General features: G+C 36.1%; 2 protein-coding genes across 3 annotated transcripts in view; one reads left to right on the top strand and one right to left on the bottom strand.

Moving 5' to 3' along the window:
• The window catches only part of LOC106169759 (uncharacterized), a 39886-nt gene extending 24383 nt beyond the window's left edge, over nucleotides 1–15503 (top strand). The window contains exons 1-2 of one of the 2 annotated variants that reach the window (XM_087010333.1): nucleotides 8304–9813; nucleotides 10635–15503. In XM_087010333.1, coding sequence (XP_086866459.1) covers nucleotides 12119–13516 — 1398 coding nt within the window. In that variant the 5' untranslated portion in view covers nucleotides 8304–9813; nucleotides 10635–12118 and the 3' untranslated portion in view covers nucleotides 13517–15503. Of the gene's footprint in view, nucleotides 1–8303; nucleotides 9814–10634 lie in introns of those variants that run through there. The other variant, XM_087010332.1, reaches the window with a different exon arrangement.
• LOC106169756 (ATP-dependent RNA helicase DDX1) overlaps nucleotides 1–17486 on the bottom strand; it is a 121809-nt gene that overhangs the window by 81465 nt on the left and 22858 nt on the right. The gene's annotated exons all lie outside the window — the stretch shown is intronic.

A 17486-nucleotide genomic window follows, 5' to 3' on the forward strand; every position in this document is an offset into this window, starting at 1 on the left:
AAGTGCACTGTATTGACCTCAACACATTCATACTGCCATTTAAAGTTCCAGTTATTTTTGACAAGAAATGCAGGTGCCTTATATATTATAAATGCATACATACACATTTTGTCATCATGCAGGGTAATTTTTAGATTGCCTCCATATTTTGCTTATTCCAGCGTGAGATATTATTATAGTGTCAGCTGTCATGCTACATAAACTATTCTTATTGATGTTACATGTCACATTGGCAGGTACAGCATCACTTTCATTTTGCCACATGTCTTGATGCCAAGAATCACGTCGAAGTATATCTAAAATAAAATTTTGAGAATTTTTGAGGTCCCTATATCCATTATAGCTACACAATGCATTCAAAATTGTATTGAAACATGTAGCTGCACTGGTGGCTGTGAAAAAAAATTGAAACCTTACCGGAAAATCTGTTTATGGCACTTTTCTTACTCAAAATGAAGAGTTGTCCTCCTTTTCCCTTAGCAAATTTGCTGCAATATTGCTGCAAACTGCAATTCCTTCTTGAAATTTGTACCAATAAAAATTTTTTTGCAAACTCATAGCTGCAAACTTTTAGGCACTTTAATCTATTGTTCTTAGTAATTATTGGAGTTCTTGCTCCCTAAAGAGCATTTAAGACTTTGCTGAAAATCTGAATTTAGAAGTCAATTAAAACAGGATTTAGCAATAAAATATCGGATTATTCTTAATACACATCTATAATTATGCTTTATTCATACTTTCTACACCAGTCTGAGCTGGTGGAGATGTACAGAGATAAAGTAATAGCAATAAAAAATTCATAGATCATTAGCACCAAATTACATATACAGATGTGCACTGTTATTACACATATATGTCCAGAATTTCATAATCATAAGCTAGGTGTGGTCTTAATGCTGAGTCAACTGTTCACAGCACTGATGGTACTCTTGCATCAAACCACAAGTATTGTATAAATGACTAAGATATAGATATTAATCTATGCACAAGCCTGTTGTCCTACTTTGTGAAATGAATCTTTATAATTTATAGTTGCTATATGAGAGGAGAGGAAGAAATTATTTGCTCGGTTCAATAATTGGTGGCATTGGTGGCGAGAGTGGGAGTCACCCTGTGTTGCTCGAGCAGGAACACCTTGACAATCGAGCGACGCGATAAATTGTTAAAATACTGAGATAGATACTTGAGCGAGGTTGGCAATTATTGAAGGTGGGGTCAATAAAGACGCCATGGGATGTTTAGCAGAGTGGAAGATGTAGTAGATAAGAAATAAAGATGTTGACGTACAGGGAGGGTTGGTGGGTTAAAATAAAGTTTTTTACCTTCTGCCAGTCTTGCGTTGTAGCGTGTTATCTTGAGGTCATATTCTTGTACTCTACGTGCCACTCTGCCATACAGTTCCTTGGAATGGTCTGATGCTGGACACTTACTGTGGACGCATTGTAATTAAGTATTAATGAGTTGACTGCGATTGGTCAGTGATGCCCAGAGTGTTGTAATGATTGTGTGCGGCGAGCTGAGTGGCGACAGTGTGTCTGGCTGCCACATGTGTGCTATTGCTCTAGCTAGAGAGACTCCCGAAGTATATTGCACTATAAATAAAATTATAGTCTTCGCCAATAATTTAGCATTTTATAGTAATTATTTATAGCCACAGACACCACTAAATGGAATATGCAACACAATTTCTTTTTTCAAAAGCAAAGTTAAGAAATTCGGCCAAAGATATTATCACTGTCTTGTTTGGGTTGCTCATTATGATATGTTCAAATCTTTCATATCTTTCTATCCCCTGTCTCGGATCTGTCTGGCCTATAGATAGCCGTCTCTACTTTCTGGATAGCAAGCAAGCACAAAAAAGAATTGTGAAAATCTTATTTCAAATTTGAATACACCTGGTGCAGCAGTTTCGCAAAGAAGAAAAAATCTCTGTCTCATCAATGGCAACCAGCATTTTATTCTGAAATGTGAGGCCTATAAGGAGCTACGGGCATCTTTCCTTGAAAATAAAAAGTTTCTTTTGTATTATGAATGTCCACTCTCCACCAGATATGTTTACACACATCATGAGTACAAAGGAAATGGATGTAATTATGCCCCACCTCATATTTGTACAGAAATGCATAGAGAAGAGAATTAAGCCTTTCTGCATATGTCCAAACCAGATCATAATACCAGTGTGAGATCCGCAGAGACTGGACGTGTAGATCAAACCTGGTAAATTGATTATGAAACACAATACACATATCCATTTGTATATATATAGCCATTTATGTAAACATTATGATCATATATTTATTTGTTTGTGCCATGTTCTAGTTAGTTGGGCTGTCATTGATTGTACCTTGTATGTGAAGGTGTTTATCAATAAATAATCTGAATCTTTGCTTAGTTAAATCAAATAACAAATCAAAACAGGTGGCTAACTTAAGGTTTTTTCTGTCTTAAAGTTAAGCCACTAGAGCAAATTAATAAGGTCGTGTCGATGGTTTTAACTCTCAGTGGTGGCAATGGCATCCTATCTATAGAGTATAGTATAGAGACTGTTCACAACGGATTTTGATCCAATGCCCACTAACACAATGGGGACAGGGTGACTGAATGCAATCAGATATACAGATTGACATGCCTCCTCCTGGCTTTGAGTACAAGATAAAAAAGCTGGTGATTATTCAAGTATGTTGGAAACAAGAGGAGCATTGTTAGTGGAGTGCATTAGCTAGGTGGACAAAATTCATTGTGAATGGTTCCTATATCAACTATATGCATTTAGTAGGCCTATGAGCTTTTCATTCTTGAAACTCTCCTAGATCAATACTGCAAAGTCCACTTTATATAGTTGCATAATTATCTAAACTGAGCAGCCAAGGTTACTAACAAAAACATAGGACTTTTTTGTGAAAAAAGTTCCAAGATATACTTTCAAGTGAAGTATAGAGCAATCATGTTTTTTGCTGCCTAACACCACGCCATCTGGTAGTTATCTCATTAACTAAGTCTTGGCTGGGACAGTGAAATTTTAATTTTGTATCCATGTATAAAAATAAAACTGACCATTACATATCAGACAAGGGTCCAATAATATGATCTGAACATCTCATTACTTATTTAATTTTGTTAATCCAGTATGCACTGTATCCGTATACATTTTCAAAATACTTGTAAAAATGCTGCACTTTGGGTCTCTGTATTCTTTCTTCAACATTCTCTGCTGAGAGGTCCAACCATGTAAATTACATGACAGGAAACTTCATTTTTGATTTCACAAGTATTTCTACTGTTTGGATGGAATTTTTACATCCACTTGTACCATCCACACTTAAACACAGCAATAAAAAAAAAAGTGCAGTCAGTGTATGAGCAAAGGATCAGCATATGAAAAAAGTAGTTCACGTCCTTGTCAAGTTCCCAGGAAAGGGGAGGTCCATTTAGGTGATTCTCTTGCATTATGGCCTGCAGGTAATTAAGCTGTCAATTTTCAACACAGAACAGACTATTAAGACAGAATCCTGATGTGAATACAGTACTTTCATCTCTATTTCAACGCACAGATACACAGCAAGACTTGCTATTCATAGTTTCATTAATCATTCCATATCTATAACAGTAGAAACAAGTACATTTAAGTGGACCTCCTGGAATGCTTCTTGAAATATAACCTTTTCATTTTATCCTTAAAAGACGAAAAGAAATCTGGGTAACCTGTTCAAAAGGTATTTAGCCATCGCTCCCTACTTGACAAAATCAATGCAGCCAATTGCAGTAATCACATATCCATTTCTAACAATTTCCTAGAAACCAAACAAATGCAGAACCTGTATATAGTGAATTGTGAATTCACTACAGTGTGGAGGTGGAGTGTCAATCCTGACCACATTACTGAGGCGTGGCAATTAACACAGATCTGCATTCATTTTGTACTACCCTTAAAAAATAGAGTAGATAAAAACTGTACAGGGTTATAACTGAGAAAAAAAAGCGTGATAAATGAACCATTTACTTATTGTTGGTGGTAACAAACTGTAACAGACGTGTATAAATTACATGAGTGAAATGCATGAATAATTAACTAAACATAAAACAAACAAAAAAAACTTTCAGACTAAAAAAAAATCTCAATAAGATGTCAATGCAAAATGAGAAAAGATTTAACATTCACGTATGTGCAAGTAACATGATCTTTGCCTTCTTATAATTCCCAAGCTACCAGACTGAAAGAAGAAATTACATGGTGAGGAATAATCCGTCCCTTGAGATCAAGGTATTCTGCTTGCAAGGTGATTTATCAACAGATATTATACAGTTGTTCCATTATGTTCTACCTTGCTCTTAATTGACTCCAAAATACAACTAAATGCATTCTGTAATCAGATAGACTGACATAGAATGAAAACATGTAAGGCTGAAAATAATACCCACAGAATGATAAATAAGTATTTTCTTTACTTCTTTTCTATGAATAATGGCTCCGATGTTTCACAATTTTGCAAATTAAAATCTCACATTGTGGTAATTGGGACTGAATTTGCAGTGTTGGAAAACAAATCTTGACATCAGAGAAGAATTTTGTCAGCTGCGTTATGTAATTTAAACAGTAAGATATTGGAGACATTCAACATTTACAATATTAGTTGTTGACTGAAAAAAAAAAAACACTGCTTCAATCTTAAATCTTGAAATGAAAAAAAAATGAAAGAAAAAAATAAACTAAAAAAATGCTGAATGCAAGGAGCATTTTAATCCTGCAAATGCTTCACTCCCTATAGTTCTAACACAGGTACTATTTCAGTTCATTCTACAACAGGTCTGTGATGCAGGACTAAGCAATACTTCTTTTCCAGATTGATTGTAATAAATGAGACAATTGCAGACTTCTTAGATCGTATTCACAACAGCGACTAACTAGTCCAACTATGGCAACCCACTTAAATGCATGTCGCATAATCTCTTAATAGACACTGAATAGATTCCCCATGCAACAAGCATTCAAGTGGGTTGGCCATATTTGATCCGCGGACTAGTTAGTCAGCTGTTGTGAATGCAGCCTTAGTGATATGTGAAGGAAAAAAACATGCAGCATTACTCAATTTTCCAGCTGCTATGGATGCAAGACAATCAACACATTTGCCTGTCATCAAAATTATGGAAATAAATATGGCAGCTCTGAGGCAGCTGAAGAGCATGAAGGTTTTGTAATTCACAAATCAACTGAAACAAAAAAAAAAAAATGGAACAACTCTTGAATATTCCTTTTGGTATAATGTAAGTCAGTTGTATTCAGCCAAATATGTGCTATGAATACAATCAAGAAGTTGTAGAGACTCAACAACTTCTTGATACAATTAAATATTGGAGAGAGATTACCGCTGAGCAGATACCTGCCTGACTGCAGTAATTCACTGATAGTTTAAAAAAAAAAGAGTGGTTCCCAGAACCAATGCTCTTTTTTATCAGTGTGAATGTACCTTCAGAAAAAAAATCTCTGGTGCATTTGTATTAACTAAATTATAACATAATGCCATAAGAAAAGATTTATTTTGACACAAAAATCTATGTTAGCATATATAATTCTCAATAATTCGAGCAAACTTAATTGGAGATGGTCTTTTCGCTGAGGGAGATACATGTTAGAAATACAAAGCCCTTAAATTGGTGATTCAATATTTCACAAACAATAAAATGTCCCCAGTTCTCCTGTCAGTCTATGAGGTCATCATATTGCATAACTTTTCATTAATCAATTCTTTTCATTTTTTTTCAACTGATTCTTACTCAGCTTAAGGTACAGTATAATTTATCATTGATGGAAATATGAAAATAAGATTTAATTTATGCAATCAGCAATTATTTCCCCCAAAATACAACCAGATAGCATCCTCATGGGTATCTAGTCATCTAAACAATACGCCTGCGTAACAGAGCCAAGAAAGTTGTCCTCAATAGCTATGGCCCCGTTCACATCCAGCAGTTGAGAGAAGGACAACTTCACAGCCTATAAATGACAATTACGTAAGCGGGTCACTGAAAGGGAGCAGCCAAGCTAGCTAGATGAAGCCAATAAAATGGATTACTTTTGACTGGTTTGATTGAGGCTTGTAAAAAGGATACCCCCCCCCCACTCTCCTCAAGGTTTGGTATCCACAAGCACAGAGGTTTGCTATGGAGAAGGTTTAATTGTTTTGTCGAAATACATGTTCAGATACAGGTCGAGAGAAAAGGTAGAAAACAAATTAAACAAATCGCCAGTGGGTACTTATGTCATAAAAATTGAAGTGTTCTTCGTGAAATGCAGTTGATGTTCTCATTGAGCACACTCATTACAGATTGAGATACATGTTCGAGCCAGTTATACCAATGTGATACACACAACTACACTGCTCATTTGAAAATTCCTGGTGGTATCAATCAGGGTTTACTTGGCATAAACTAGCATCACATCAATTCATTTTTTTCCTCAAATATGAGTTTCTGGTCTGCTGTGCTTTAAAAAAAGATTGGTTGTTTAACACAGTATATAAACAAGTCTTAAAAACTTCTAGGTGCCGCCTTGTGTCTACCCATGGCTTTGCTGACATCAGCCAATGAAACTTATCCTGATCTATTTTTAGCATTTGACGGAATGAGTAACCAGTCTTAATTTACCCCATTATACACCGTCAACGAAACAGGCGAGCTTCAAATTAGAAATTCGATAACTGCTATTTTTGACTTGAGACAGACATTGCGAAACAAAATAAATATGACATTTTCTAAAGATAGTATTCTTTTCCAGGAGTTTCCATGGACAATTCTCCAAAATTACAATTCCAGGTGTCTCCAGGAATTCCAGGTGCAGTACAAGCCCAGTATGCACTAGTGTCAAACCAATGGGCTATATGGACCAGTGGTCAAATAAAACTAAGGGAATTCAAGCCATGTAGTCTATGATTGCATTCAGAACAGCAGTCTTACAGATCCGCAGATCAAATGTGGCCAACCCACTTGAATGCTAGTTGCATAATCTCCATGGGGAATCTATTCAGTGTCTCGTTGGGAATTTAAAAGCGGCAAGCATTTTAGTGGGTCACTATATTTGATCCACAGATCTGTTAGTCCACTGTTCTGAATGAGCTCCATAACCCAGTATGTTAGACTATTATGACAACAATTCCAAGGGCTTTAAAGAAAGTTGATCATAAAACTCTACTTATTTGAAAACAAGTTTTTCATCTATTATTCAGTACATGTAAATATTGCGAGTTGCTCACTAGGAGCATTGGAATATAAATATCACTTGAATTGTAAAATAGTTTAGCAGGTATCTTTTTCAGAAGAAAGGGAATTTTTGAAAAGGCTCATTGATTCTTAATCTCTCTTGATTTGTTTTACTCTATAATAAGCACTAATAAACTAATGAAATTAATGAAAAAGTACAAGTACATAGAGAAATAATGAATCAAGCTATTCTGCCCTAAAATTGACAATGTTAATTCATTGTAATTGAGAAATAAGTAGAAATCTTTTTAAAATCTTTCAACATACTGCATTTTAACAAATTTGGTAGCCACTCACTACTTCTTAGGTTAACACCACGATGTCGGTCAGTTGCTAAATGAAAGTTCCAGTTTCAGAATTCTTTATATTACATATTTTCAAATATTCTAGCAGTGGAACTGTTACAATTATTCATTGTGCTAACTGACTGCATGAAGATTTGTAAGTATCATGGTCATCAGTTAAAAATGAACCCTACACATTGCCTCAACCTTTTTCTATTTCCAAGAAGACGTTAATAACACAGTGTGTGGGTGGCTGTCATTTACCTTGGCATGAAATAACCCCATTAAGTAAAATAAAAAAGATACCTTACATAAAACAGAAGACATGAATCACAGCCCATGGAACATTTTACTTTTCTGTTTTATTTTCGCTTTCATATTAAATAGCTAAATTATCTGTTTACGCAGATTAGGTGTAATGTCGGAGAGTTAAAATACATATACAGGGTCTGTAACATCTGTGGTATATGTCCAGCCTGTAACTATCCATTTCAAAGGGGGATTCTTATCCAGGAAAAGTGGACTTTCCGACCCCACTCCCAATAGTTGGCCCAACTTGAGAAATGACATGAAACCTGGATCAAACCTTGATTCGGAATGAATCTATTTCAGCCAAAAAAAAGGGAGGTACTTTCAACCCCCCCCCCCCTCTCCAATACTAGAACAGATTTTTGCACAGAAAATGACATCAAAATATATATCAAATGAGACCTGTTGGCAAAAAAAAAAGAAATTCAAAATGTGTAAGAAATGATCAATGCTCCTCCTGGGAATGAGGAAAAATGACCAAATTTGATCTGAAATCTGAAATATATCGTGTTCAAACTACATGTAACTTCAAACTATTGAAAAGACATGACTTTTTTTGTGACACTGATGGATGGAAGTTTTAGAAATGTGCTGCCACAGAAAAGGGCAAGGGAACTTCTCAGGTTCTAACAAAAAAAAAAACATAATAATGTAACATATCTTTGGCTTACTCTGATTGTTTTTTTACATCTTCAGAAGAAATGTCATCCTTCTAACATTTCTTTTCCAAAGTTTAACTAAATCTGTTTATTTCTCAAGTCAGCTGACCTAGTCAAAGCGGCAGATGCTGTTGGCATAAGAAATGTGCTCCAAGCTAGATAAAACAGCCAAACTAAAAACTGAAGCTGCTCAGATTCAACAGCAAACAATAAGTAATCATATTTTGCCAACTCTGATTGTTTCATACTTCTTCACAAGAAATGTCAATCTTCTAACATTTCTATGCCAAAATCTTATTGGATTTGTTTTCCATTACGCCAGTTGACCCAGTTGCTTAACATAGCAGACAACCGACTGAACACTTCCTCTAGTACCCTGGCAATGCATGTCATCCTTAAGAAACTGTAGAGGTTTGGATATACACTGGTCATTGTTCATCACATAAGCTGTCCTGCCATGCCTTGTTACCAAGACAACACAAAGAAAAAATTGTACTGGGTATATTGTCTCAATGGAAGTACAGATATCCTGTTGATGACCATGCTAGACAACTGAACAATAGTTTATAACAGCTACCTGGTAACACGTGCCCAATGATCGGTCAAACATGGGTTAATCGCTTTAAAATCAATCAGTCATATCAAAATTACCCCCTTAATCCCCCTTCCTCCACCAGCCCTGGATTTGCCTAATATTCTTCACACTTAAAAAAAACAAACAAAAAACAGAAGCATACACCCAATGATGATGTCTTTATTAAGAGCTGAATACCTGATGGGAAACATGGGAATAACTCATAATCAGCACTTTGTTCGAAGCCTCTCCTTAATGATTTTTACTGTAATTGTCACTGTTACAGGTCAGAAAACATCCATCAAATTATGTTGCGTGTTTGACAGGCTTTTTTTCCTCCATATTTCTCTGCATTCCCAATCCACTTGATCATGGAGAAAACTTAATCATAATTTTCTTTAACTTTAACCCCAGGAAATTTAACCTTTATTTATATACCCAGGATTTATCAGTGGTTACATCCAACTAACTGATACTTGGATAAATTATAAAAAGTGAGATATGGTGAAAATCCTTAGCTTCAAGTTACTTTGCTTTTCAGAATTCCCACAGATCTTGTCCTAACTTGTTTCTTAAAGTGAACACCAGCCTTTGTGACAGACTAGGTAGAACCCTTGGGTATGATGCAGTGATATTACCTGAATCAATGTGATAGAGATGCCAATATGCTACAACCACACTCTGCAGTGCCTTGACTTGAAGCAGCATTTCTCGTTTCAGTGACAAAACTGAGGTTAGAACAACTGCAGACAGGCTCTAGCTTTGTCACAAAGATGTGACTACAACATTAGTAGCCATGGTATCCTGAACATATCCTTTCTCTTGTTATCCCCCCTCACCCCACCCCCTCTACCCCTATAAAGACTCATCATCCTGCTGTCACCTTCTCTCCCTACAGAAAAAAAAAAAAAAAAAAAATGAAGCACTGAAGTTCAGATTATGTAAAACAGGTGATCTGATCTTGGCTGCGTTCGTATTCTTAGGACACAGGCTTCCTCTCTTCAAATTAAATAAGGCTTCCTGCTGTTCTCTTCATAACATGTCGCTGCCATCCGCAGGATATTACCTTAAAATTGGTAACAATATACTCACAGTGTTAATCACTCAATGGCAATTAGCTGCAACTAATATCAAAATGTGTAACACTTGCGAAACAGAAAGAAATTGCATCAACAAGGTGGCAAAAGGAATAAAAACATCACTTTATGGTCCAGGATGATTTGGGGGGGGGGGGGGTCATTTAAGGCACAGTAAGATTGGATGCTGTGGTTTCATTTCCTAAAGAAAGTATATGAAAATAATATTTGGGTTAAACACAATACCACTGCATGATCAAGATTAGAAAAATTTAGATAGGCTTTGAAATATTGGACTTGGCTGTTCTTTCCTGTTTAATTTTGAATAATTTTAAGCTTGCCCTAAAAAAAACATTCATTCCTTTCATTAATGATTTCCTAAACTCTTTAAAGATATTTGTTATTGTGTATTTACATATAATGTGGTATCTCCTTGTTTACTCAACTTTGAATTTCATAATTACCAATTATTTTTCAGTGCTAATGTGAACCAAAACAGCAACACAAAGGCACAGATAAGTACTGATGAAGAACCATGCCACTGTTACTTAAACACTCAACCCATCAAGCAGCAGCTCAATTAAAGACGGAGAGACACTTACAGCACACCCACAGACCATATGGCATCAAAAGAAAATGATTAAATACAAAAAAGTACCAATAAATCCAAGGCAGAGTTGTATTTGTCCATGCTGAGGATGTGAATTTTTATATTGTACTTGGAAATCTAATAAAAGGAGAGGAAATTCACGTTTATCTGCCGAGTGATGGAAAAAAGTAGATCTATTGCCTAAAGGCTTATCATTAAAACAACGAACATGTTCTACCAAGGTAGTGAAGTGATGTTTAAGTAAATAAAGTCTGAAGAAGACTCATGTAACAATAACAAAATGTAATAAATGCGAATTCTGGCACGACAAAAAATATGGCTTTCAATCACCTGTCTACAACTTTCAGAGCCAAGGAATACGGTAAACAATGAATATTTATGCCTTCGTATGAGCAAAAACAAGCTGCATAAGTTAAAACAGGAAACATATTCAAACTAGAGTATGCAAAACATTGCCTTTAAGTTAATTTCCAAGGGAGTTATTAATTTCTGGCTCTTAGAAAGCTGAATGGAAACCAACACCATACAAGTTACTTAATCTGTGACATTTGATATGCAATTACAAGTTGGCTAGTGAGCCAATGACAGAAAGACATGACTCTTCTATAATCTCATCCAATAGGGAAAAGGCAAGGCATAACTTACTGTCTCCTTGAACATGTGTCTCAGCCAATAGGATTAGAACAAAATGCCTATCATCTTTTTACATGTCAGTCCACCAATGTGTCTTTCTATAGAGCTACTAATTCACTTAACAGGAACTTGCTGAGAATATAAACGATAGAGTCAAACCCATAGTGCTACCAGAAACCATTATCAACTCAACGCTGCAGAATGAGAGGCCAAATTGTATGAATCTATGCTGGTCTTGAGCAGAGGAGGGGACTGCAGGTATTGTTTTGTAAAAAAATATTTAGTGTATTATTTCATTTACTCACATCGGGTGCCAGGTAGTAAGAACAATGCCTTTATCCTTGCAGTGTTTTGGCCACAAGTGAAACCTTTGGAAAGAATTCTTTCTTCCTTATAATTGCCTGATCTGTCACAAACAAGGTTGATGACACAACATTTGGTGGCCAACCAATTCATTACAATAGCCATAACACATGAGTTTGCGTGACTAGTGCAGCAACACAAAGCAAATTATTACTTTTGAAATTGTCTCAGCTCTGACAATCATGTGGTGTCAACGCTCTTTCTGTAAGGTAGAAAGTTTAAGCAAATAGCTGTCATGTAAAGACACTCAAGTTACCATAAGTACCAAGTTACTTCAAAGTGCACACAAAGAAAAGTGACCGACTATCTGCTGCTACATCAGTGCTGAACGCAGTTCTGTGCGGACAATTTCAAAAATGGCTATCAAAAACGTATCTTTTCTGTACTACTTGAGTGAAAACAATGAGTCAAGCATTCAGCATTTCTGGCATCTACAACAGGAACAAAGTTTGCTGTACAACATCACTCAGTTATCTCACCTAGTGGGGCGTTACCCATGGACTTCTTGCGCTCTCCTCTCCGGAACAAGCACCGATGCCATCTTGGGTGGAGAGTTGCCTGCATTCAAGAACTACATGGACCTGTTGGGGACTCCAATTTTAGTCATTGTAGGCATTATTCTTAATCTCTTAGCATTCATTGTACTGCACCACAAAGATTTCCGTGACTCGTCGACTATGTTTTTCATGGCCATGCTAGCCTTTTCAAATGTAATGACCCTGTCCCTGATGAATGGAATAGGCTGGCTGGTAGAAATGACAGGTTCCCCGAGCATTACAGCCTACCATGACAGTATATGTAAAATATGGCAACTGATTTTACGTGTAATCCCATTTTCATCCATCTGGTTCATTGTCGCCATGATAATAGACCAGTACATAACACTCAAATATGGAAGGCCAAAGGCTCCACAGCAAAGGGGTTCTGCAAGCCTTTGCATGCCACGCCTGGTCACTGTTTCCATCTACGTCGGAATGACGGTGATCAATATTCATGCCATGTGGCTCTTTGAGGTTCTCACTCCGAGAAACATGTGCCAGATTCCCAGCGAGCATGATGCAATTTACGTGACAGCATGGAACTGGGTGTCCGCGACGACCTCCGTCTACCTTCCCATCCTACTACTGATCATCTTCACTTTCATTCTGATTGTCAGACTGTGCCATTTCAAAGAGACTGGCTTTTCTGTGGAGGACTGGAAGGTGTGCAGAGCGACAGTAATTGTCTCCGGGGTTTTTCTATTGCTGTGCCTCCCCCCGACTGTTATCAATATACTCCAGCACACTCTAAGGGGCCCCCAGCCTGACTTGACCCTGGCCTGTGCCGCATACGTGGCCAGCTGGTGCCCCCTGTTCAATATAGCACTGGATTTCTTTATCTACATCATCTTTGTTCCCAGATTCGGTAAACAGCTCGTCAGTTTCATCAAGAGAAAGAAGCTAAACCGAAGACCATCGGAGAAGTCTCCCCATAACAACCTCCCGAAGATTGAAGTGACTTGTGAAATGTCTACCCCAGACCCCAACGAGGATATAAATTCCAATGATGGTCTAGAAAGTCTGCTAAAAGCTGAGACCAATGGCAGTAAATCGCCCCAGAGGACTATGTACGCACCTACCAATAATACCACCAATGAATCTGGCAGCACTGTGACTGTTTGGGTCCACATGGACGAATTGAAAAACTCTGTGATCAGTAGCAACTGCAGTCTAAACTGCAAAAGTGAAAGTGACATTGTAGTTTCCTCTGTTTGATATATATATATACTGGTATATATATAAATTCTTATACTTTAAATAGTTATCCCATGAGTAGTAGCCCATAGGCCTCATGAGATGTGATCTGCATCTTGACTTAATACTAGAACAGGAAAACTTATTTATCATTCAATTAACGAAAACTTGCCTATCAGGTGAGTTTTTCTTGGCAACAAGTAGGAACAGGTATTTAAAATATCTAGTGGGTATAAAAAGTAAAATGAGTATGTGAAGAATGCATTTAGTGAATTAAGATTAAAACCGAGAATAAAAGAGTGTTATGAGTTGAGGTTTATGATGCCAATCTTTATAACTTGTATGTTAAGTTATGGAGTTATTAAGTTTATAAAAATACAACTATTACATCGAATTGGCCTTGTGCTTTAAATATTGGCTAACCCCAATAAAATGATATGATATTCATATGAGTATTATGTAATGAACAGGTCTGTGTAATATGCAGCATTTCATAAAAGGAAAATGCTCATCAAAATGTGTGCACCCTTTTTTTAAGGGTAAAATTCTACATACCAGTACCTTGACTATCATGTAGTATATATACCCTTATGATTAATGTAAACTAACATGTGCACATCAAATATGCCAATTCAGGCCTGCAGCCAGCAATTTCAAATGGGGGGGGTTCGTTTTCTGAAAAAGTGGACCTTTTATCATAAAACCTTCTTGTACCTACTAGATCAAATTTTATCCAGAGTGGACCTTTTCGGAGCAAAAAGGGCGGTTCTTTCCAACCCCCTGAACCCCCCCTGGCTACGGGCCTGCAATTGCAATCACAAGGCATGGGAAATTTGCAGCCAACTAATCTTGACATATTTAAAAGGAAACATGATAATGTCTAATGATTTAGGAATTCACTGCAATGTTGAAAACAATTCTTTCAGAGAAAGGGATAAACGTGTTAGGACATTGTGTTATGTGACACAGTAAAATCTGTGACAATATTACACCAACATTTGTAGCATAATGTTTTATGCCTAAATATGTTATATATTATTATTATTATTATTTTAATGTACCTATTTACGACTCTTTTAAACTTTTTTTGTTTGTTTGTTTTGGCTATGATTGGCTTTGAGTATTCTTAGTAAAGTACTTTGTCAACACTTGCTTTGCAACACTGGAGTTAAAAAAGTCCTCTCAAACTTCAAAGCTTTTAATTATGCAAGAGTAAACACAAATGTCAGTCAGTCAGTCAGTCAATGGTCTATAGTATGATCACCGTCTTGTCTCATTTGAGAGTTTTTTGTGAAATTGCATGGTTTTCAGTATAAATCTGATGTTGTCATTACTTAGCAAAAGATCTGTGTATCTTGAAGAAAGGTGGCAAAAATGGTAGCATGGTGTAGTATTATTCATATTTAAATAATATGCTTTTTGTCTTAACCCAACTGAAAATGTTCACTACTACTAGTCACTCTTTCATCAGGACTCCCCATAGATTGGACACACATCTTTCACTTGTATTTTGTGGGACATTACAATATAAAAAATATCTAACAAAATCAAAACAAACTATCTTTTAAATTATAGTTAATTTAAATTTGGATGTTGAGAATTAATTTCAGTCTTGCTTTCCCCAAATATTTTGACCTGAAAATGATAAATTATCTAGAATTTCTTTTCATCAAGCAGAATTACAAATTTAAACTATTTATCTTCAGATGCCAGACCCCATAGTGATCTGAACTTTTCAATGAACATTGTATATGTACAGCATATATTGTGGAGAACAATTTTCCTTAGCGCCGTTGCGACATACAGTTTGATCTAGCACTAAAATATTCACAATAATCATACAAGGAAGTCATTTCCTTAGACTCAGAAAAAAAACATGACATTGAATTGCAGGTTATAAATAAAATCCAGAACATAATAGAGAATAATCTCAATACTAGGGACAAAATCCTGCCCTAGGCTTAGCAAGAATAAATGATTTAATCTTTCCAATGGGAAAAACTGTGAATTTTTCTAACCCCCCCCCCCCCCCCCCCCCCCCCCCCCCCCCCCCCCCCCCCCCCGTGCACCTCCTGGTCAAATTATCTGTATTTTAATGAACTGTATTTTTTAAATTTATAAATTTTAGAATTCATAAATTTTATAATTAAAATACTCCTATTTAGTGGTAGCAACAAAACTGAAAAGTAGACTACCTTACAATTCCATTCTGTACTGATATACATTAGTGAAATGCCAAATGTATTTTTAATGATGCTAAAGAGAACTGAAAACTTGATAATTTTTCACCAAAGAAAAGACAATCATTCTGTAAATATAAGTTTTTTTTTTCTTGGACAAAAGTGGGCGTTTAGATCTACAGCATAACATGGAAGATATTCTTCCTTTGTCTCTTTGTAAACACTCACTCTAAAAATGTTGGCTAACAGTATTTGTAGTATATTGTCCCAATTGCAAGTAATAAAATGCCTACTTCATGTCTAGAAAGAGGCTGCAAGAAGCAGACCATCTTTTAACAGAATAAATGAAAAAGTCCTCATATAAGTTCTACAAAAAGTGGTTACTGTACTTGACTTGCGTTCAAAAACTTATTTTCCATCCTTTAAAGATGCCAGAGGCAACACAACATAGTCATCTTAATTAGTGAAATAACACTAAAATACAGGATGGTAGTTGGGAAGGGGAGGTTGAAACAATCACCTTTTTTATTGGTATCGGTCTAGGTTTTATGCCACCATTTCTCAAGTTTGATTAACCAAGAATTTTAAAAAAATCCACTGTCTCAGAAAAAGACCCCCTGCCCCTTTGAAATTGCTGGCTACAGGCTTGAAATAGAACAATTTTTTTGTGAAGTTACGTTTCTGAAGACCTGCAAGCAACCACATGTTAAAAAAATAGCATGGAGGTGTGATTTGTAAACAGGAATAAAAAAAAAAAACAAATGCAGATTTTTTGTCTATTTTGAGTGCAGTGCCTTACATTTTATGAAAGAAACAGACATTGGGACAAGACCCTGACAAACTAAAAAATTTATCATTTAAAAAATTTCTGAAGTTATACGATATGTCTCTTTCACTGTTTGAAAAAGCTCACAGGGCCACTCAGGGGAGGAAACGTGATGGAGCATCTAACATGGTCAGGTGGTTCACCTTGAGATCGGGGATCGGAGGTCACCCTAAATTGTGGCACCATGTGGGATCATCTTGAACTTCCAACAATCTACTAGTATCACCTTTGGTAAACTGAGTGAATCAGACAATAGCAATGCCCAGTCACCTTTTCTAGAACAAATTTTCATGCAGCAAATATAGGGTTTTCATTGACTCTTGTGTAACGATGATAAAAAAGTATATTGTTTCTAAAGAAAATAAAGAGGTTTCATAACTGGGACATGAAAGGGAAGGGGTCTTGATCACAAGACTGATGTTTTTCTACCTACAGAGCCCTATTCTTTTCCACACAGATAATGTCTGCTTCCATTAGACACCTTTTTAAATTCTCTTTTCTGTTTTTTTTATCTTGTGTCTTGATTCTACTGTCTTTTATCTGTCTTATTTTAGTAAATTTAACAAAATTTAATCTTTTACTTGCAGTGATATAAAAATGATGCCTGATGTTTTTTTTTATTGAATTCTGCTCACCTTCTAGATCGTTAAAGAAAGCATTTACGTAATTTGAGCAATTTGCAAATGTCAGTGCACTTTCCACTCATAAACATCCAAAACACAATATCATAGAACTAGCTTTTTATGAACTTTTTCCAATAACATAAAAGCACTGACGTAAATATAATTAATTTCTCACCGGGTTTAATTAGCAGTTCACTCATTTGAACTTTATTGCTGTGTGAAATGAAAAAAGGGTAATGCTGATGCAAGCTATGAGGCAACAATTTCAAGCAAGGAGTAGGGGTATCCTTCTGAAAAAGTGAAACTTTTAAACCCACATTTGACCCAAAGAAAAGAATCTGTATCAAATTCTGATTCAGAGT

The sequence above is a fragment of the Lingula anatina genome, chromosome 4 (assembly GCF_051362555.1).
Source record: "Lingula anatina isolate TDL-2025a chromosome 4, LinAna3.0, whole genome shotgun sequence".
In the NCBI taxonomy this organism is placed as follows: domain Eukaryota; kingdom Metazoa; phylum Brachiopoda; class Lingulata; order Lingulida; family Lingulidae; genus Lingula; species Lingula anatina.